Here is a 16,325-nt window from a genome sequence, read left to right on the forward strand (position 1 = left end):
CCCCACACCCCACTTCCCCCTCACACCCACAGGCTCAACAGAAACCCCTCGGCCTGGGGCTTGGGTTTGGGGAGCTATCGGTGGTAGGGCTGGTCGCAGGGGTCACCAAGAGCGCGCACTAACTTTTCCGAAGCTTTGGGTGCATTCTTCTCCTCGCCCCTGGCGAAGGGCCCTTCCGCGGCCTCCTTCATGAAGCTCACCAGCATCTCGGCGCCAACCCCGGTGTCGGGCTTCCCCAGGAGCTTCAGGATGGACGAGTGGAGCCGGAAGTAAACCTGGGGGATGGCACCTGGGCATGAGTAGTGGGCACAGCCACGGAGTTGGTGCCAGAGGCCGGCCGGCCACACGGGAACAGGCTGACGGGGAAAGAGGGTGCTGCACACCGTCCCTCGTTAGCTTTCAGACCCGCCGGCCTGCAGCTGAGGCTCTCGGCCCTGAAGAGGACATCACGGGACAGCAGCAGCCCAGCTCCACGCCCCGGGCACCCCCACTCCCTGTGGCACACACCACTGTCTCCCCGGCCCCTCTCCTGGCTGCCGTGAACATGGGGCCGGGCGGGCTGCGTGTCTGAGGCCTTGGGGCCTCGTCCGGAAGCCCCCAGTCCCCAAGGGTCCCTTTGTGCTTGCTGTCACTTCTACTGGGCAGCAGCAAAGCTAGAGATGGGAGAAAAAATCACGGCGGATGAACCAAGGGCTGCCGTGTTTTCTGAGGGCCGTGGCACCTCTGCTGCATGAAGATCGGGGCTGCCCAGCAGGGAATCAGGGGAGCCCCGAGCCAGTGGGAAGGTCACCTACGACCTGGGGATCTGGCCCTGGCCACTCTGCTCCTGCTGGTGACTCGGCAAGTCACCCCCAAAAGTGGCAGTCCCTCGGGGACAGGTGCATCACCCCGGGTGGAAAGCCTGACAGATGGGGGACAGCAAAGGCCCGAGGCCCGGCAATGAGGACACCCACAGTTTATGGCAAACCCCAAGGGGGCGGCCCCCAAAACAGCCACCAAAAGCCGTTCAGCTTGGGGTCATCTTACCAAGAGCCAATTTTTAAAATGAGGTTTCTTTTTGCTCACTTACTAGACAGGCAGATATAAAAAGGATGAAGCAAAGCATGGTTGAGAGAAAACAGTAGGACCTTCCGGGGACACGGTTTATCAAAAGGTTAAGTGACCCGGCTGCCCCCCACTTTGGCCCAGAGCCCCGGAAACACTCATGGAAGGGCCAGAGGACACTTGAATGAGGACACGCACGGCCTGTGCCTTCATTGTGGCAAAAAGGGTTCAAGAAGCTCCGACCCATTATGAGGGGCCTAACCAGAGGTGCCAAGGCCAGAGAGAGGAGCCCATGGCATCTCCTTCCACAACTTGTTTTTCTGAATTGTTCGAATATTTTTTTATGCCGTGAATGTGTATTAACTTTATAATCAGAATAAAACACTCGTTATGGCACAAAAGGGATAAACAAACAGCAGACGCTGCCCCCAAACCCCAAGCGGCTTGCTGGGGTGGTGAGGCCTTGGGGGGCTGGGAAGACCTGTGCCCACGAAATGCGCCGGTCACGGCTGCGCATGATGGGGTGGTCGGTCACAGGGGCACACTCGGGGAGTCCTGGGAGAAAACTGGGCACTCGGGCAGCACTCTTTTCCTGCGCAGCGTGAGGACCCCCATCCGGGGTCCCAGAGCTGCCCACTGCCCCGGCTCAGCCCTGCCCTCGTCCCGCCGGCCACGGGGAGGGCCCTGGGCACCCGGAGGCCACCTTCAGGGCAGCCTCTCAGAACCTGAGGGTGCCAAGGAGGAAAGGCCGACTCCCGAGAGGCAGAGCAGAGAGGGAAGGGGACGCCAGCGGGGACAAGTGGCACGGGTGTCTCAACTCAACCGTGCAGGGAGCCGCTGAGTACAGAGACGCTCCCCGCAGGGGGCAGGGGGGGCACCGGGAGTGCGGGCCGCCCTGCCCCTCCCCCCCAGACCCCCCGGCCCCCCACACCCTCCCAGGCCCGCGGCCCGCCCCCCTCACCTCCAGGGCCTCCATGGCCAGCTCGGGCGGGTTGTGGTAGTGGATCTTCTTGGGGTAGCGGGCGGCCTCCTCGTGCAGGTAGTGGGCGGCCTGCCGGTAGTGCTGCAGGTAGACGGCGGGCGGCTGCCGCTGCTTCTCCGCCACCTTGCCCAGCATGTAGTGGATGAGCCACTCCTCCTCGTCGCCGTCGCCCTCGCAGCGGGCGGCCGAGGAGAAGCAGAGCCGCGCCGTGTCCAGCATGCTGTCGCGCCGGCCCTCCATCTGCAAGGGGACCCGGGAGGTCACACTCACCCAGCTCGGGGCTGCGGAGGCTGGGGGGCTGGGGGGGCAGGACCCCTCAGGCCACCTCCTTTCCACCAACCCCTCAGGGGGACCGGACGGGCTTTGGGCATTTCCAGAAGCATCCACTGGCCTCCCTCAGAGGGCCCCGGCCTGTATGGCTAAGGCAGAACCTGGGCCTGCCACCGGCACCACCAAGAGGAAGGGGCCAAGGGGGACATTCCAGGGCCTCAGGGCAGGCAGTGAGCACCCTCCTCTCACCCTCTCCCTAGGGCGAGGGGCAGAGCCAGACAAGACAATCACCCAACTCCACAGTGTCGGACAGGAAACCCACCCAGCACCCAGCTCCATGGCACCAGACAGACGTTCACCCCTGGGGTACAACAGGACTTTGCACCCTCTCCCCTGTACCCACTAAGGTGGGCCGAGGGTGCTTGCAAAGTGCGGTTTCCTGACTTGGAATCCGTGTGTGTGCAGCCAGGCTTGCAGCCGCCCTCTCACACACTGAGGGTGCAAACAGCTGGGACAGATGGTCTCCCTGCAACTGGCTTGCCAACATGGAGACCCACATGTCCCCGTCCCTGTAGGGCTCTGAGCTGGCACTGTCAGCGGATCCCTTCCACAGGCGAGATCAGCTGCTGGGCCTCCCTGGGCTGGGAGCTGAGTGACCCTGCCCACAAGCGGGGCCACGGAGATGGCTGCTCCCAGGCCCCGAGGCTCGGGTCCCTCCTCTCCAGGCCCCCAGCTCCGTGGTGGGGGGCAGCGGCCACTTCTCGTCTCAGTGCAGGGGCAGGGCCAGGGGAGAGGCTGCAGGCCCCAGCTCGGCCAGGGCAGCTGCCCAAAGCCCGGGAGGAGCACAGCTCAATCCCCACTCAGGAGCGGCCCTGCTGCTTGGCCCACCAGTGCGGCGCCTCTTTATATGAATATCCCATAGCAGCGGCCACCCCGGGGCTGACACAAATATGGCGGAAAGAATCACACTGCAGAGTGAAAAATCGGCACCAAACTTCCATGATCTCCCCTCCTTACTACAACCAAGAGGGACGCTTTGAAGAATGCACAGGAGCTGAGAGAGGAGCTGCAGATGAGAGACACTTTGAAGACGGCCGTTGAAAGCAGACTCTTGTTCTGGAGAAGCTAAGAGAGGACAAATGCCCCAAGAGCAACTGAGAGTGACATTTTGAAGAGGAGCTGCAGCCTAGAGAGGAACGTCCTGGGAGAAAGCCATTTTGAAACCAGAAATTGGAGCAGACGCCAGCCACGTGCCTTCCCACCTAAGAGGTTTTCCGGATGCCACTGGCCATCCTCCAGTGAAGCATTAGCAAACCGGAACACCTACCAAGGGGGGCCTCGACACTCTCAGCACACTGTCTGGAATTTAACAGGGACTGGACAGGCTCCTTTGAGGGCGGAGAGGAGGGACGGTCACTCCTGGTGGCCTACACCCGTCCCCTACCTCTCAACTGCCTGGAAACTGAAAGCTGCCCCACGGCTGACCGGGCGTCAGACAGCCAGGGACCAAGCTGTCCGTGCACACAGTCGGGCGTGGGCCTGACCGGGGAATGAGCCAAGACCTCCCAGCACGGTTGTGAGGACGTGGGCAAAGATCGGACGGGCCGAGGCTCTGCCGCCCCGAGGGCGCCCCAGAAGGCTGGCGGGCCCCTCGTGGCGCACCCCCACCTGCTGCACGACCTCGGGGGGCAGCTCGGGCCGCCACTGCTTCAGCTGGCGCGAGGCGAACGAGTGCAAGGTGTAGGACATGGTGCCGTACTCGATCCACAGGGACAGGTTGGAGCCGTCGATCTCCAGGGCCCGCCGGAAGCAGCTGAGGACCGGCGTGGCGTGCTTCCAGATGGGGCCGTCGCTCTTGAGCTCGTTGGAGTTGAGCTTGTCCTGGATGCGACTGGCCCGGGCCAGGGCCATGCCAGCCCAGGAGTCGAACCTGCGGCGGAGATGGGAACACGGCTGAGAGACCGCAGACCCGACAGGCCGGCCGGGACAGGCTGCAGATGCCACGGGGACCCGTCTCCCAGGCCAGTCCAGACGCCAGCGCGGCCTCTCGCTAACCCCACGAGCTGGACAGGGGCCAGCCGGGTCTCTGGGCGTCGGTTCCTCACCCACCAACTACAGCCAAGACCGACCTCACGGAAGAGCTGCCGTGGCTTCTAGAACTATAAGACATAGTGCATCCTAAGTGCTCTAGAGCCTCCCAGGCACTCAGGGACTGCTCTAGAAAGACACCGTCGGCCGCGGGGACCTCTCAGACCTTGCTCCCCTCCCTTCCCCTGCCTTTGAGGGGTTACCCAAGCGATGTCTGTGGTGGAAAGGAAGGAAGGGGTTGCGTGACGAGGCAGCGGGGCCCCACGCGGCCTCACCACCACCTCACCGGCGGAGTGCGGTTGACACACCGGCTGACTGGAAGCACAGGGACAGCCGGGAGCCCGGGGGTCCTGGTCCCCCAGCTCCTCACCCACTCTGCCCCCAACTCGTCCAGGACTTTGAGCAGACTCCACAGTCCCCAGCTCAGTCTCCACCAGCAAAACAAGCAGCAAGGGGGAGCACACCAGGGCAGAAACCCTTCCAATGTAAGATCCGAAAAACTGACAGTGAGGGTGGGGAGAGTTCTCGGGGAGGGGGAAAGCCACAGGGACACCAAGACTGAGGCGATTTCCGGGCTCTTGAGAGGGGATGGAGTTCCCAGGATGCCATGGGTAGAGCTGCCCTCCCCGGGGCCAGCAGCTTTTTATCCACTGCCACAGAAACTTTAAAACTTTAAAACTTTAAAACTGGCTCCTGAACCGCTGGGTGGCCCTAGAGATGTGGTAAGGGCAGGGGGATTTGGGAAGCTCCCATGTGCTTCTGGTAGACTCCAGGCCCCCAAAGACGAGGGAGGCAGACGAGGCAGCAGTCAGGGGACTTGGGGTGTGACGGGGAGGGGGGCAGCAAAGCAAAGCCACCCTGGGAGCGGGGTCCTTCCTCCTCGGAGCCTGGAGTGGGATTGCCGAGCCTTTCCAGCCTCTGCCCCCTGGAAGAGGGAGCATGGGGGCACATAGGGTGACCCTGCCTCAGCTTTCTGCCAAGCCCAGCTTCCTTCAACACTGAAGACTTTCCCTCCTAACTCCCAGAGGGCCTTCTGCACCCCCGTCTGTCCTCATCTTGAGGAAAGGGGCCACGTCCCGGCGTGCACCCAGAGCCTGCCTGAGGGTGACACAGGAACTGCCATTTCTCGCCCCAAACACAGCATAACCCCAAAAACACATATGAAACCTCCAGTGCTCAGCTGCCTGCCGCCCGGAACCAGGCCCTAACTGGGCACACAGTTTCAGTGGAGCAGGACACGCCCCCCTCGTCCTGGCTCTGGGCTCGGACTGTTGCCCACACCTGCCCGAATGCCACCCTGCCATGTGTGTGGCCAGGAGCGTCACGGCCCGCTCAGCCAACGTAGAGGAAACCATCAATACTGTTGGGGGGAAATACCGTCACTGATGTCCCCACAGACCTTGTTTCCCGACAGGAACCAGCACTGCCACAGCCCGGGCACACTGCTACCCACCCGGCTGTCAGCCACGTGGCTTCACCTGGACCCAACGGGCTCAGGAAAGTTACGGAGAAACAACTGTACCCAAACTTCCATTTTTGCCAGCGCAGCAGATTGGACCAGGCCTTGGTCTCCAAAGAGCCCCGCAAGTCTCCCCTGGCTCCTGCCCGTTGGGGCCAGAGTGCAGGAGGCCCGGGGCTGGGGCCAGCCCTCCTGGGGGCCCCCGCTCCTCCAGCCTTCCTGACGGTTGTGCCGGGGGGTGGGGGCCGAGCCCCTCTGAGCAGGAGGGTGTGCAGGGGTGCAGGACACAGGCCCAGGGGAGCCCCTTTCCCCCTGGCCACCAGGTGCCACACGAGGTGCCCGCCGCCCCCTCCACAGGTGGGTTTTCAGAGGCAGAAGCAGAGGTGCAGAGCGGGGCGCCCCTTGCTGCCCCCGAGCCATCCAGTCCACAGAAACCCGGGGGCACAGCCAGGGCACAGCGGGATCCCCAGATGGAGCGACGGGGCGTCTCCAAGGACCTTCCCCCAGGCCCTGATTTGACCCTGACCCAAGGTTAACCTCCTGGGTGGCGCAGGCACGAGAAGGCCTTCTCCACCAAGCGGATCAGATCTTCCAGGCTCGGGGAGCCCTTCGGGAAGAGCAGGCCGCTGCGTTTCAAGACAAAGCAGACAGGGCGCACGGAGGGGGCGCCTGCCTCCCGCCCAGTGGGCTCTGCCCCAGGCCCCCTGCGGTGGTCACTGCTGCCCACTACCCCCTGCCTCAGAGCTGGGAAGGAGAACTGCCTGCTCACGGTTTTCTCCTGCCCTGACTGAGGTGCACGAGGCACAGTGGGAGCACGAGGCAGCAGGATGGAGCTGGGTGACGCCTCGGTGCCATGTGCCTGGACCCGAATGCACGCTCTGTTCCGCTCCAATCCCAATACCCACCCCAAGGGCCTTTCAGAAAGCAGCCATCTTCTGCGGCTCCTTTCCTGGTGGAGGACCGGCCTTTCCTGATACTGCAGAGCATGCACCCCCCTTCTCAGTCCTCTTCCCCTGGTCTCTCTGCTGCGGGTGAGGAGCCCCACACTGGCCGGGGAGAAGCTGGCAAAGGGCCCCCTGCCCCGTCCTCCTGCCCCCGTCCCGTCACCCACCTGTCAGGGCAGACGCAGATGTCGTGCATGTAGAACTTGATGGCCTTGGACTGCTCCTTGTTTTTGAAATGATAATCGGCCAGGAGGTAGTAGAGCTCGTTGACCACTGGAGGCGAGGGGTCAGCCCCCTCGGGCAGGCAGGGCGCCTGGCAGGGGAGAGGGCCAGAGGGGGGCCGGGGGCGGGGGTAAGCCATGAGGAGTAACGCCACCAACCAGGACCGATAGGCCACCCCGACACAGCCGGGCCCCCCACTTCTCTGGCCCTGACTTCACTCCGACACAGCCGGGCCCCCCCCTTCTCTGGCCCTGCCTTCACCCCGACACAGCTGGGCTCCCCGCTTCTCCAGCCCTGACTTCACTCAAACACAGCTGGGCCCCCTGCTTCTCCAAGCCTGACTTCACCCCAACACAGCCGGGCCCCCCACTTCTCCAGCCCTGACTTCACTCCAATACAGCCGGGCCCCCCGCTTCTCCGGCCCTGACTTCACCCCGACACAGCTGGGCTCCCCACTTCTCCAGCCCTGACTTCACTCAACACAGCTGGGCCCCCTGCTTCTCCAAGCCTGACTTCACCCCAACACAGCCGGGCCCCCCGCTTCTCCGGCCCTGACTTCACCCTGACACAGCTGGGCCCCCCACTTCTCCAGCCCTGACTTCACTCAACACAGCCGGGCCCCCCACTTCTCCGGCCCTGACTTCACCCCAACACAGCTGGGCCCCCCACTTCTCCAGCCCTGACTTCACTCCGATACAGCCGGGCCCCCCGCTTCTCTGGCCCTGACTTCACCCCGACACAGCTGGGCCCCCTGCTTCTCTGGTCCTGACTTCACCCCGACACAGCTGGGCCCCCCGCTTCTCCAGCCCTGACTTCACTCCGATACAGCCGGGCCCCCCGCTTCTCCAGCCCTGACTTCACTCCGATACAGCCGGGCCCCCCGCTTCTCCGGCCCTGACTTTACTCCGACACAGCCGGGCCCCCCGCTTCTCCAGCCCTGACTTCACTCCGACACAGCCGGGCCCCCTGCTTCTCCGGCCCTGACTTCCGGAGCACAGTGAAAAAAGCAAATGAGCATGTCTGACAGGAGCCGGCAGAGGAGGTAGTGAGGTGGTGCGGCCCGTGACCGCCCCGGCCCCGGGGAGCCCTCCCGCTCTGGGGCCCACCTCGGCCGAGGTCCCCTCGATGTAGGCGGAAACCCTGTCCAGGCCGAGCGTGGGCCGCTGGGCGCGCGGCACGATGGCGGCGATCCTCTTCAGGAGGTTGGTGAGGTCAGCGGACACCGTGCTCGTCTTGTAGCTGTCGAACTCGGGGAGGGCCTTGGGCTTAAAGTACTCGAACATGAACAGGGCGTCCTCCCACATCAGCTCCACCTTGAGAGAGGACAGAGGGAGACTCGGAGAACATTCCGGGGAGAACAAAAAGGGAGACAGTTCTGGGGAAATGCACAGTGTCGGGGTGCATGAGGTTAAGACGTGCCGGGGAGTGCAAAAGCCAGCAAGAGCCTTCGAGTCTGCACGCCCACGGAAAGCCCACGCCCAAACCCTCTGGTGCCTACGTGCGGCCCCCACCATGGGGAGCTGGCTCGGGCGCTGAGGGTGGGCTTGGTCCCCGGGGGACCCTCCCCACGTCTCAGCTGCCCATCGGTTCCCGTCGGCCGCCGGTGAACGAGTGCCTGCTTCAGGCCAGGCTGGCTCCAGGCGCGGGGGACACAGTGGAGGAGGCCCTGCCCGCAGGGAGATTCCACTTCAGGCGGGAATCCATAAAATCGGAGAACACGTAGAGAAGCCACAAGCAGGGCACTTTGACGACCAAAACTACCAGGCAACAACAACCTCTAAGCTATGAAAGGTAGTCTTAGTGTTATCTAAACTGAGAAAAAAAAAATCTGCTGAAAAATGCCCTCCTGCCCTTCTGACTGATGGGCCGAGACCTGTAAAGCTAGGTTTTGCAACCTGTTCGGACCAGGCCGGCCCGTCTTCGCCCGTCCGCCTTGAGCGGCTCCAACCAGGGATGGTGGCGCTGCAGCCCTCAGAGGGCTCCCAGGGGCCACTGCTTCTCGGGGGACCCCTCTCCCCACCCAGGCTGGGGTGGGCCTGGCCTGGCGGCACCCTCACCTGCTGAGCCGAGTGCTCCTCCAGGTACCGGGCCTTGCTCTTCTTGCTGGGGAAGCTGTATAGGCAGTAGAAACACTGCTCCACAGCCGTCTCCAGCTCCTCCTTGTAGGGGTGCGTGTCCTCGGACGTGGGTGCGGCGAGCTCCTTCTGGAGAACTCGCACCTATGGGTGGGCAGCAAGAGGCGCCTAAGGTGAGGCCGTGTGGCCGCAGCCCCCCAGGAGACCCCGCTCTGGGAGCTCTTTTGACCGAGGGAGGCCCCCGTCTGTCGGGCCCACGGGACCCGTTTCCTGGAAAACAATGGCCATCCTGCAGGGGGACACCGGGGCCGGCTCAGGCAGGGCCTTGCAGCACGGCGTGTCAGTTTCCACCAGCTGCCAGAAAACGCTGCACGCCCCCAGGACCCCTGTCACCTATTTATTAGCCATTCATTTGCTCCCCCAAATCTTCACTGAGCACCTACTTAGGCTGAGCACAGAGGGACACGGCCCCTGCTGTGAAGACGCTCTCATTTCAGTGGAGGGTGTGGTTCATTCGACAAATAATTACAAGGGAAGGTGATGAGGTCCACTAGGGCCCAGGGAATCTCTCTCGGACCGCGGTGAGGATCACGGAGGAAGTAAGTGACAGTTATGGTCTGTCCAAGGACAGCTGAGCCGGCAGCTAGTGCTATGCCCGACTGAGCAAATACACACGCTTTGCAAGCATCTGTGGGTTTTGTTTTTTTTAAACAAAAACTAGACAAAACACGAGTCTCAACAAAGAGCAAAGACTTAATGTGATACAGACCACCTCTTCTGAACAGAACTCAAGAAAAGTAGAAATCAATTACAATAAAGACCAGCAAAGAAAAAACGCACATTTGAAAAATTTAAATCCCTTCTAAATAACTCATGAGTTTAAAAAGAACTTTAATAGAAATAGGAAATACACAGACACGGATGACAATAAAACGCCAAACGTCAAAAAGTATGGGAGACAGCTAAAAATGTACTTGGGGAAAATTTATAGTCTTCAGTGCATGTATTAGAAGAGCGAACGACGAAGTAAGCATTTGGTTCAGTAAATCAGAAACAACACAGTAAGTCCAAAGAGAGTAAAAAGAAACGATAAAAATTAAAATAGCAATTAATGAAATAGAAAACAATGAAATAATAGGTCAATAAACCAACAGCTAGTCGTTTGCCAAGACTAATTGAAAGAAACCTCAGGAAAGATTGCTTTTAAAAAAGAAGAGGGGAAGCACAAATAAGCAACTTAAGCAATCAAAGGGGGAGCACGAGAGGCACCACAGAGATTTTTTAAATCATAAACAAAGACCATGAACCAAGTTCATGCCAGTGAGTGACCTAAGAAGAAAGAGAAAACCTGAATGGAGCTATAACTGGGCAGTCAGGAGTTGGGGATAATTGTGATTACTGATTCATTTTATAGATATTCCTTTTTACTTTCTAGAGCGTTAGAGCAGCCGGAAGGAAACACCTGACATTGCTGAACTGTAACCAGTTGCCTTGATCTTTGATAACGACTGTATAACTATACAGCCTTTATCTTATGACTTTGTGATGGTACAACCTAGTGACCGGCACCCCCTTTATCTGGTTTTTCCACTTATAACCACAGAGGTGACCCCCTAATGTTAATGGAGGAACTTGAGCCAGATGGGAACTAATGACTGACTTGCTCTCGTAAGGGTGAGCTTCCTTCTAGCACAGCCCCACTCCCTGGTATTTGTAAATTGTAACTGCTTACGCTTGCTATTGAGATGGTAACAACTTCATCTCCCCTTGTTCGAATCCATAAAAACCTGGAGCTCCTTAGCCTCCAGGAGACAGATTTTAGGCCACCTGAGCTCCTGTTTCCTGCCCAGCAATAAAGTCTTTCACTCGGTGAAGCCCCGGGGTCTCAGGAATTGGTCATCTGAGTGCGTGGGGCAGAGAAACCACTGTTTTTTGATTGGTATCAGACCTATAATCACTAAAGAAATTGAGTAGAAAGTTCAAAATTTCTTCAAAAGAGAGAGACCAGGGGTTTGGCAGATTAGAGCCGAAAGGCCAGATCCGCTCCTTGCCTGTTTCTGTGCAGCCCGTCAGCAACCTAAGGATGACGTTTACATTTTTAAATGATTGAAGAAATAAAAGAATGCTATTCTGTAACATATGAAATTCAAATTGCAGAGTCCGTTTGCTCATTGTCTACAGCTGCTTTTATGCTCCAACAGCAGGAGTAAGTAGCTAAGACAAAGATCTCCAGCTCACAAAACCCAAATATTTACTCTATGTACTCTCTGCCCCTTTAAGGTTTGCTAACCATTGACCCAAAGTATAAGACAAGAAAAAAAGAATGGGAGAATTGTACGGATTGCAAAGGAAGGGGAAAAAAGGGACCACAGGAATGTCTATGTGGAAAATCTGAGACACCTACAATGCACTAGAATTAATAAAAGCAATAAGCAAAGGAGCTGTGCTGAATAGAAATTTATTTCTTTAATGGCATATCTGTAGGCACACAAAAACAAAGTATAAAATTTAATTTTTAAATATCTATTTACTACGGTAATAAAAAAATGATACCTAGGCCCAATTCTGACAAAAGATGCATAATTGTTTTATTATTTTCTCCATACAACAAGCAAGGACCGGATCTGGCCTGTCAACTCTAGTTTGCCAAACCCCTGGTCTCTCTCTTTTGAAGAAATTTTAAACTATCTACTCCATTTCTTTAGTGATTATAGGTCTGATACCGTATTTATCCACTAGAGAAAAAAGGAGAAAACTAATTGAGGAACATGAAAGTGTAGGCCTAAAAAATGCTGAGACATTCCACGTTCCCAACCAGAAAGACTCAATCATATAAAGATGGCAATTCTCCCCCAAATTAATCAGTAAAAGGGATGAGCCAACCGGCCACCTATCAGGGACGTAAATCTGGATCCCTCCCTGACCTCATAAACCAAAAGAAAATCCACATGGAATAAAGATCACAGGTGAAAAACAGGAGTGAATGTTTAAATGAACATAAGGGAGAATATCTTTATGATCTTGTCAGAGGCAGGGTTTCTTAAAGAATGTCCCCAAAGTCCAGAAAGCAAATACCACACACAAAGATAAAAGACAAGACACACAGAAATACAACACATACACACACACACACACACACACACACACACACACACACACGTATGTACAACTGGTGAAATCTGAGTTGGGCTGGTGGATTCTATCTCTTCCATTTCCTGGTTGGGATACTGTATTTATAGTTATGCAGGATGTTACCATTGGGGGAAAATGTGTGTGTGAATCTACAATTATCTCAAAATAAAAAGTTTAAAAAAACAAAACAAAACAAAACATTTACAGAACCACGAAGTACCATTTCCTGCCCGTCAGACAGGCACCTATGATGAAATCTGCAGTCCCCGGGGCTGATGGGATGTGGGGAACTCCCAGGAGGCTGGCAGGAGTTTAAAATCGGTTCAACTACTTAGGAGAACGATGTGAAAATCCCGTTTCTAAAGCTGAAACTGCGCACACCTGGGCGCTCCTTTTACAGGCACGCAGCCTAGAGGATGCTGGGCATGCACCTGTCACACGGCCTTTTGACAGTCGCTCACCATAAAGACTGTGTTACAAACCACAAACAACAGCCTCAATGCCATCACTGTGGGAGTAGGGTAAAGAAATTCCGATAACAGGTATTTATAGATCAAGTGATACATCATCTAGGATTTGCTTCAAAATAATGTGGGAAGGGGCGGGGGCGTGTGGCTCTGCACTGAATAAATGGAAGGAAATTCACCGGCTGGTGCCAGGTATGTGGGCGTGCACCGCACTATGATCTCTACTTTTATATAAGCCTGGAATTTTCCATAATAAGAAATATGGGTATACTTACTTATACACTAGCATCCTACAGTGTAATAAAGACGAATGAACCAGATTTACTTACATCAATGTGAATATGTCTCAGTGTATTTAAACAATACAAGCAAGCTCCAAAAGGTTACATAGTGTAAGATTTTATGTCTGTACAATTTAAAAATCCGTGGAACTACCTATTGTTTACCAATAAACAGGAGCGTAACAAGGTATAAAAAATAAGGACAAAAAGAGGCATACCAACTTCAAGAGAAGGGGGAAGGGAGAGGGGTAATGGAGAACATGCCATGAGGTTTTATTTCTATTAGAAGAAAAGTTTGCCGGAAATTGAGGAGCTTGTTAACATGCACACAAGCTGGGTGGTGGTGCATGGGGCGAAGTAGACATAGTGGCTGTCAGGAGAGGGGCCATTTGAGCTGATGGGGGGATCAGTAGATGAGAATTCAACAATCCAAATACAACAGGTAAAAAGAAATACCAGCTCAGGTCAAGAAAAGTTGGGAAAAAGAGAAGATGGGATCCAAGAGGGTTTCTCCTTCCGAGAACATCATCTGCACCAAACAAGTTTCCCTGTGTCCATCTCAGAGCTCGCTCCAGACGCAACCCTCCACTGCCAGGCCCCAAGCCCGAGGAGATGAGAAGAGGGACAGAGAAGGCACCCACCTTCCCGGCCCCCACCCCCACCAGCACCCTGAGTGGGGAGTGCTCAGCAAGCACTTCTGGAGAAATGAATCAAGGTCCTTGTATTCCTTCATTCATTCATTCAAGAAACATCGATCCGGAAGTGGCCAGTGCCAGGCACTGCTCAGTGCCCAAGAGCGATTGCAGACAGATTTTTAAGGTCCCTGGTCTCAGGGAGGCCCCCGGGGAGGGGAGAGGGGACACAGCGCAGGACGGGAGACAGGGTGGTGGGCCCGGGGCTGGCCTCCCTGGGGAGCGGCAGGAGGGAGGGGAGGAGCCGGGCAGGGGGAGCCGGGGGGAACAGACACTGCCGGTGGCTCAGAGTCCACCCAGGTTCAGGCGCGGGGCCCCAGGGGGCAAAGTCCAGAAGCACAGGCAGCTTCGGGTGACTAAGTCCCACAGGGGCGCACGTGGGCCTCTCTGCGAGGGGAAGGCCTGGCGGGAACACTCACGTAGAACCGCAGCAGGGCCCCATCCGCGCTGCAGCACCAGGACCTCCTACCCAGGTACTCGTGGGCCGTGTTGAGCAGCATGAGGGAGGATGGCAGCATGGGTGACTCCGACGTCCCTGGGGAGAGAGCAGGCCACAGGGGGTCGGCGTGGCAGCGCGCCCACGGGCACGGCCCCGTCGCTCCTCTTTGGGATTTTCGGTCTTAGCCAAGGTGGCTGTGGAATTTTTTCTTTCCTTTTTTGTACAAGTCTTTTTGTCTCTTTAAAAAGTAACGACTTCCAGTACATGAAAGCCTAAAAAGGGTTATCTATATAGTATGTGAGAATGTACTGGAACAGCTAGAAGTAAATACCTGAAACTATCGAACTCCAACCCGGTAGCCTTGACTCTTGAAGACGATTGCATAACAATGTAGCTTACAAGGGGTGACAGTGTGATTATGAAAACCTTGTGGATCACACTCACTTTATCCAGTGTATAGATGGATGAGTAGAAAAATGGGGACAAAAAGTAAATGAAAAATAGGGTGGGATGGGGGTGATTTGGGTGCTCTTTTTTAATTTTTTATTCTTATTTTTACTTTCTCTGGTATAAGGAAAATGTTCAAAAAATAGATTGGGGTGATGAATGCCCAACTATATGATGGTACTGTGAACAGTTGAATATACACCACGGATGATTGTACGGTATGTGAATATATCTCAATAAAACTGAATTTAATTAAAAAAAAAAAGTAATGACCTGATTGACTTCCTTAAAGCAAATGCATGTTTATCAAAAAACAACTCAAACTGTACAAGAAAGTACAAAGAAGGAACACTTCTTACACCAAAATACCAGCTCCCATCTTCACCAATAACCAATGCTGACACTCGGTAAACATCTGTTATAGTATCTATCTGTGCACACATGAGACATTTTGAAAGAGAGAGAGAAATAATTTTTAACAATGGAACCCATACTACATATAACTTTTTCTTAACTTAAAATTTTTAATTTTAGATCTACTTGAAAATTATAGAAGGAAAAAGTATAAAACAGAAGAAAAATGCACTACGGATTCCAGTTAAACATTTGCTCACTTCCAGAACTATTTTTATTAGTTCTATTATTATTAATAGAATTACAAATATTCAAGATCCCTCAGTATTTTTGAAATGTATGGCCATCCCATAAGTGGCCCCATAACCAGCATTTTTTTTTTAAATGGACCAGGTGGAACACATTAGAATAGAAAATACCAAAGGGCATCACATCCAGGAGAATCAGGATACATTTTATGAAACCTGCTTCGCAGTTTTATCATTGGTCTCAGTCACAAGTGTGAAAACAATTGGTTTAAAAAAAAAATAGTTGGAAAATCATCAGGTGATTCAAACCATTCCATTTTTTTATGGTTCTTTTAAATTAGCCTCCATTTTCAACAGCATGGGATAGCTAGAGATAGTCCCAAGCTCAGCGATCAGCTTTGCGACACTTCCTTCTCTCTCCCCACCTCCTAATTTTGTTAGGTATATGATTTGCAGCGATTCAAGGTCTATAACGTTACATTCTGTTCTGCCACCGTAATTATCCCAGTTGCCTTCTCTCAACGCTGGCATTATATGCGTTTGGTGCTCATACCACAAATACTTTCCCGTGGCTTTTCCACTTCTGAGATATTTCATTTTGATTAGTCTTGGTTTATTGGATTTCGTCCTCCAGGATATTTTCTTAAGAAAGGCTCACGGGTGCTGGAGTACCTGCTTGTAAATATCTGTCTGTTACCGCTATGATTACAAACAACTTGGCTGAATGTCTCCCGTCACACTTTCCTTCCCAGAGAACTCTGTAGACTTAAGGACATCACCCCAACCACACTGAATGCTGTCCTGGAGAAATGGGAGATGAGCTTCACTGTCTGTCCCATGAGGAGGATAACTTGCTTTTTTAGTTTAGAGACTTAAATCATCTTCATCCTTAAAGTGGCTTCTTAACCGGAACGGGTGTTGATACAGATGGCTGTACGGCACTTTTGCTTGATACGTGGTGCATGCTTTCAATCTGCAGATTCCATTTTTAATACAACTCAGAGACATCTTCCTGTATTTGATGTTGGGTTGGTTATTTCTCCCATTTCATTTGTTGGGGTCTTTACTTCAGGGGCACCACTTAACCTTACACTGGACCATGTTTATCCTCCACAGCCGTCATCTTCTCTCCAATGCTTTTATCCCTTAGTCCCATCCACTTGCTTCATTTCAGTCATATT

At 54.8% G+C, this 16,325-nt stretch overlaps 1 protein-coding gene across 1 annotated transcript in view; it reads right to left on the minus strand.

The window, feature by feature from the left end:
* Window positions 1-16,325, minus strand: part of CABIN1 (calcineurin binding protein 1) — a 68,528-nt gene that overhangs the window by 22,661 nt on the left and 29,542 nt on the right. Inside the window, exons 18-24 of the mRNA XM_037823462.1 lie at window positions 14,076-14,191; window positions 9,067-9,228; window positions 8,116-8,322; window positions 6,955-7,100; window positions 3,965-4,226; window positions 2,006-2,266; window positions 124-275 (exon numbers count right to left, since the gene is read on the minus strand). Of these exons, the coding sequence (XP_037679390.1) occupies window positions 124-275; window positions 2,006-2,266; window positions 3,965-4,226; window positions 6,955-7,100; window positions 8,116-8,322; window positions 9,067-9,228; window positions 14,076-14,191 (1,306 nt within the window). The remainder of the gene's footprint in view (window positions 1-123; window positions 276-2,005; window positions 2,267-3,964; window positions 4,227-6,954; window positions 7,101-8,115; window positions 8,323-9,066; window positions 9,229-14,075; window positions 14,192-16,325) is intronic.

Source organism: Choloepus didactylus (assembly GCF_015220235.1).
Source record: "Choloepus didactylus isolate mChoDid1 chromosome 23 unlocalized genomic scaffold, mChoDid1.pri SUPER_23_unloc1, whole genome shotgun sequence".
Lineage (NCBI taxonomy): Eukaryota > Metazoa > Chordata > Mammalia > Pilosa > Megalonychidae > Choloepus > Choloepus didactylus.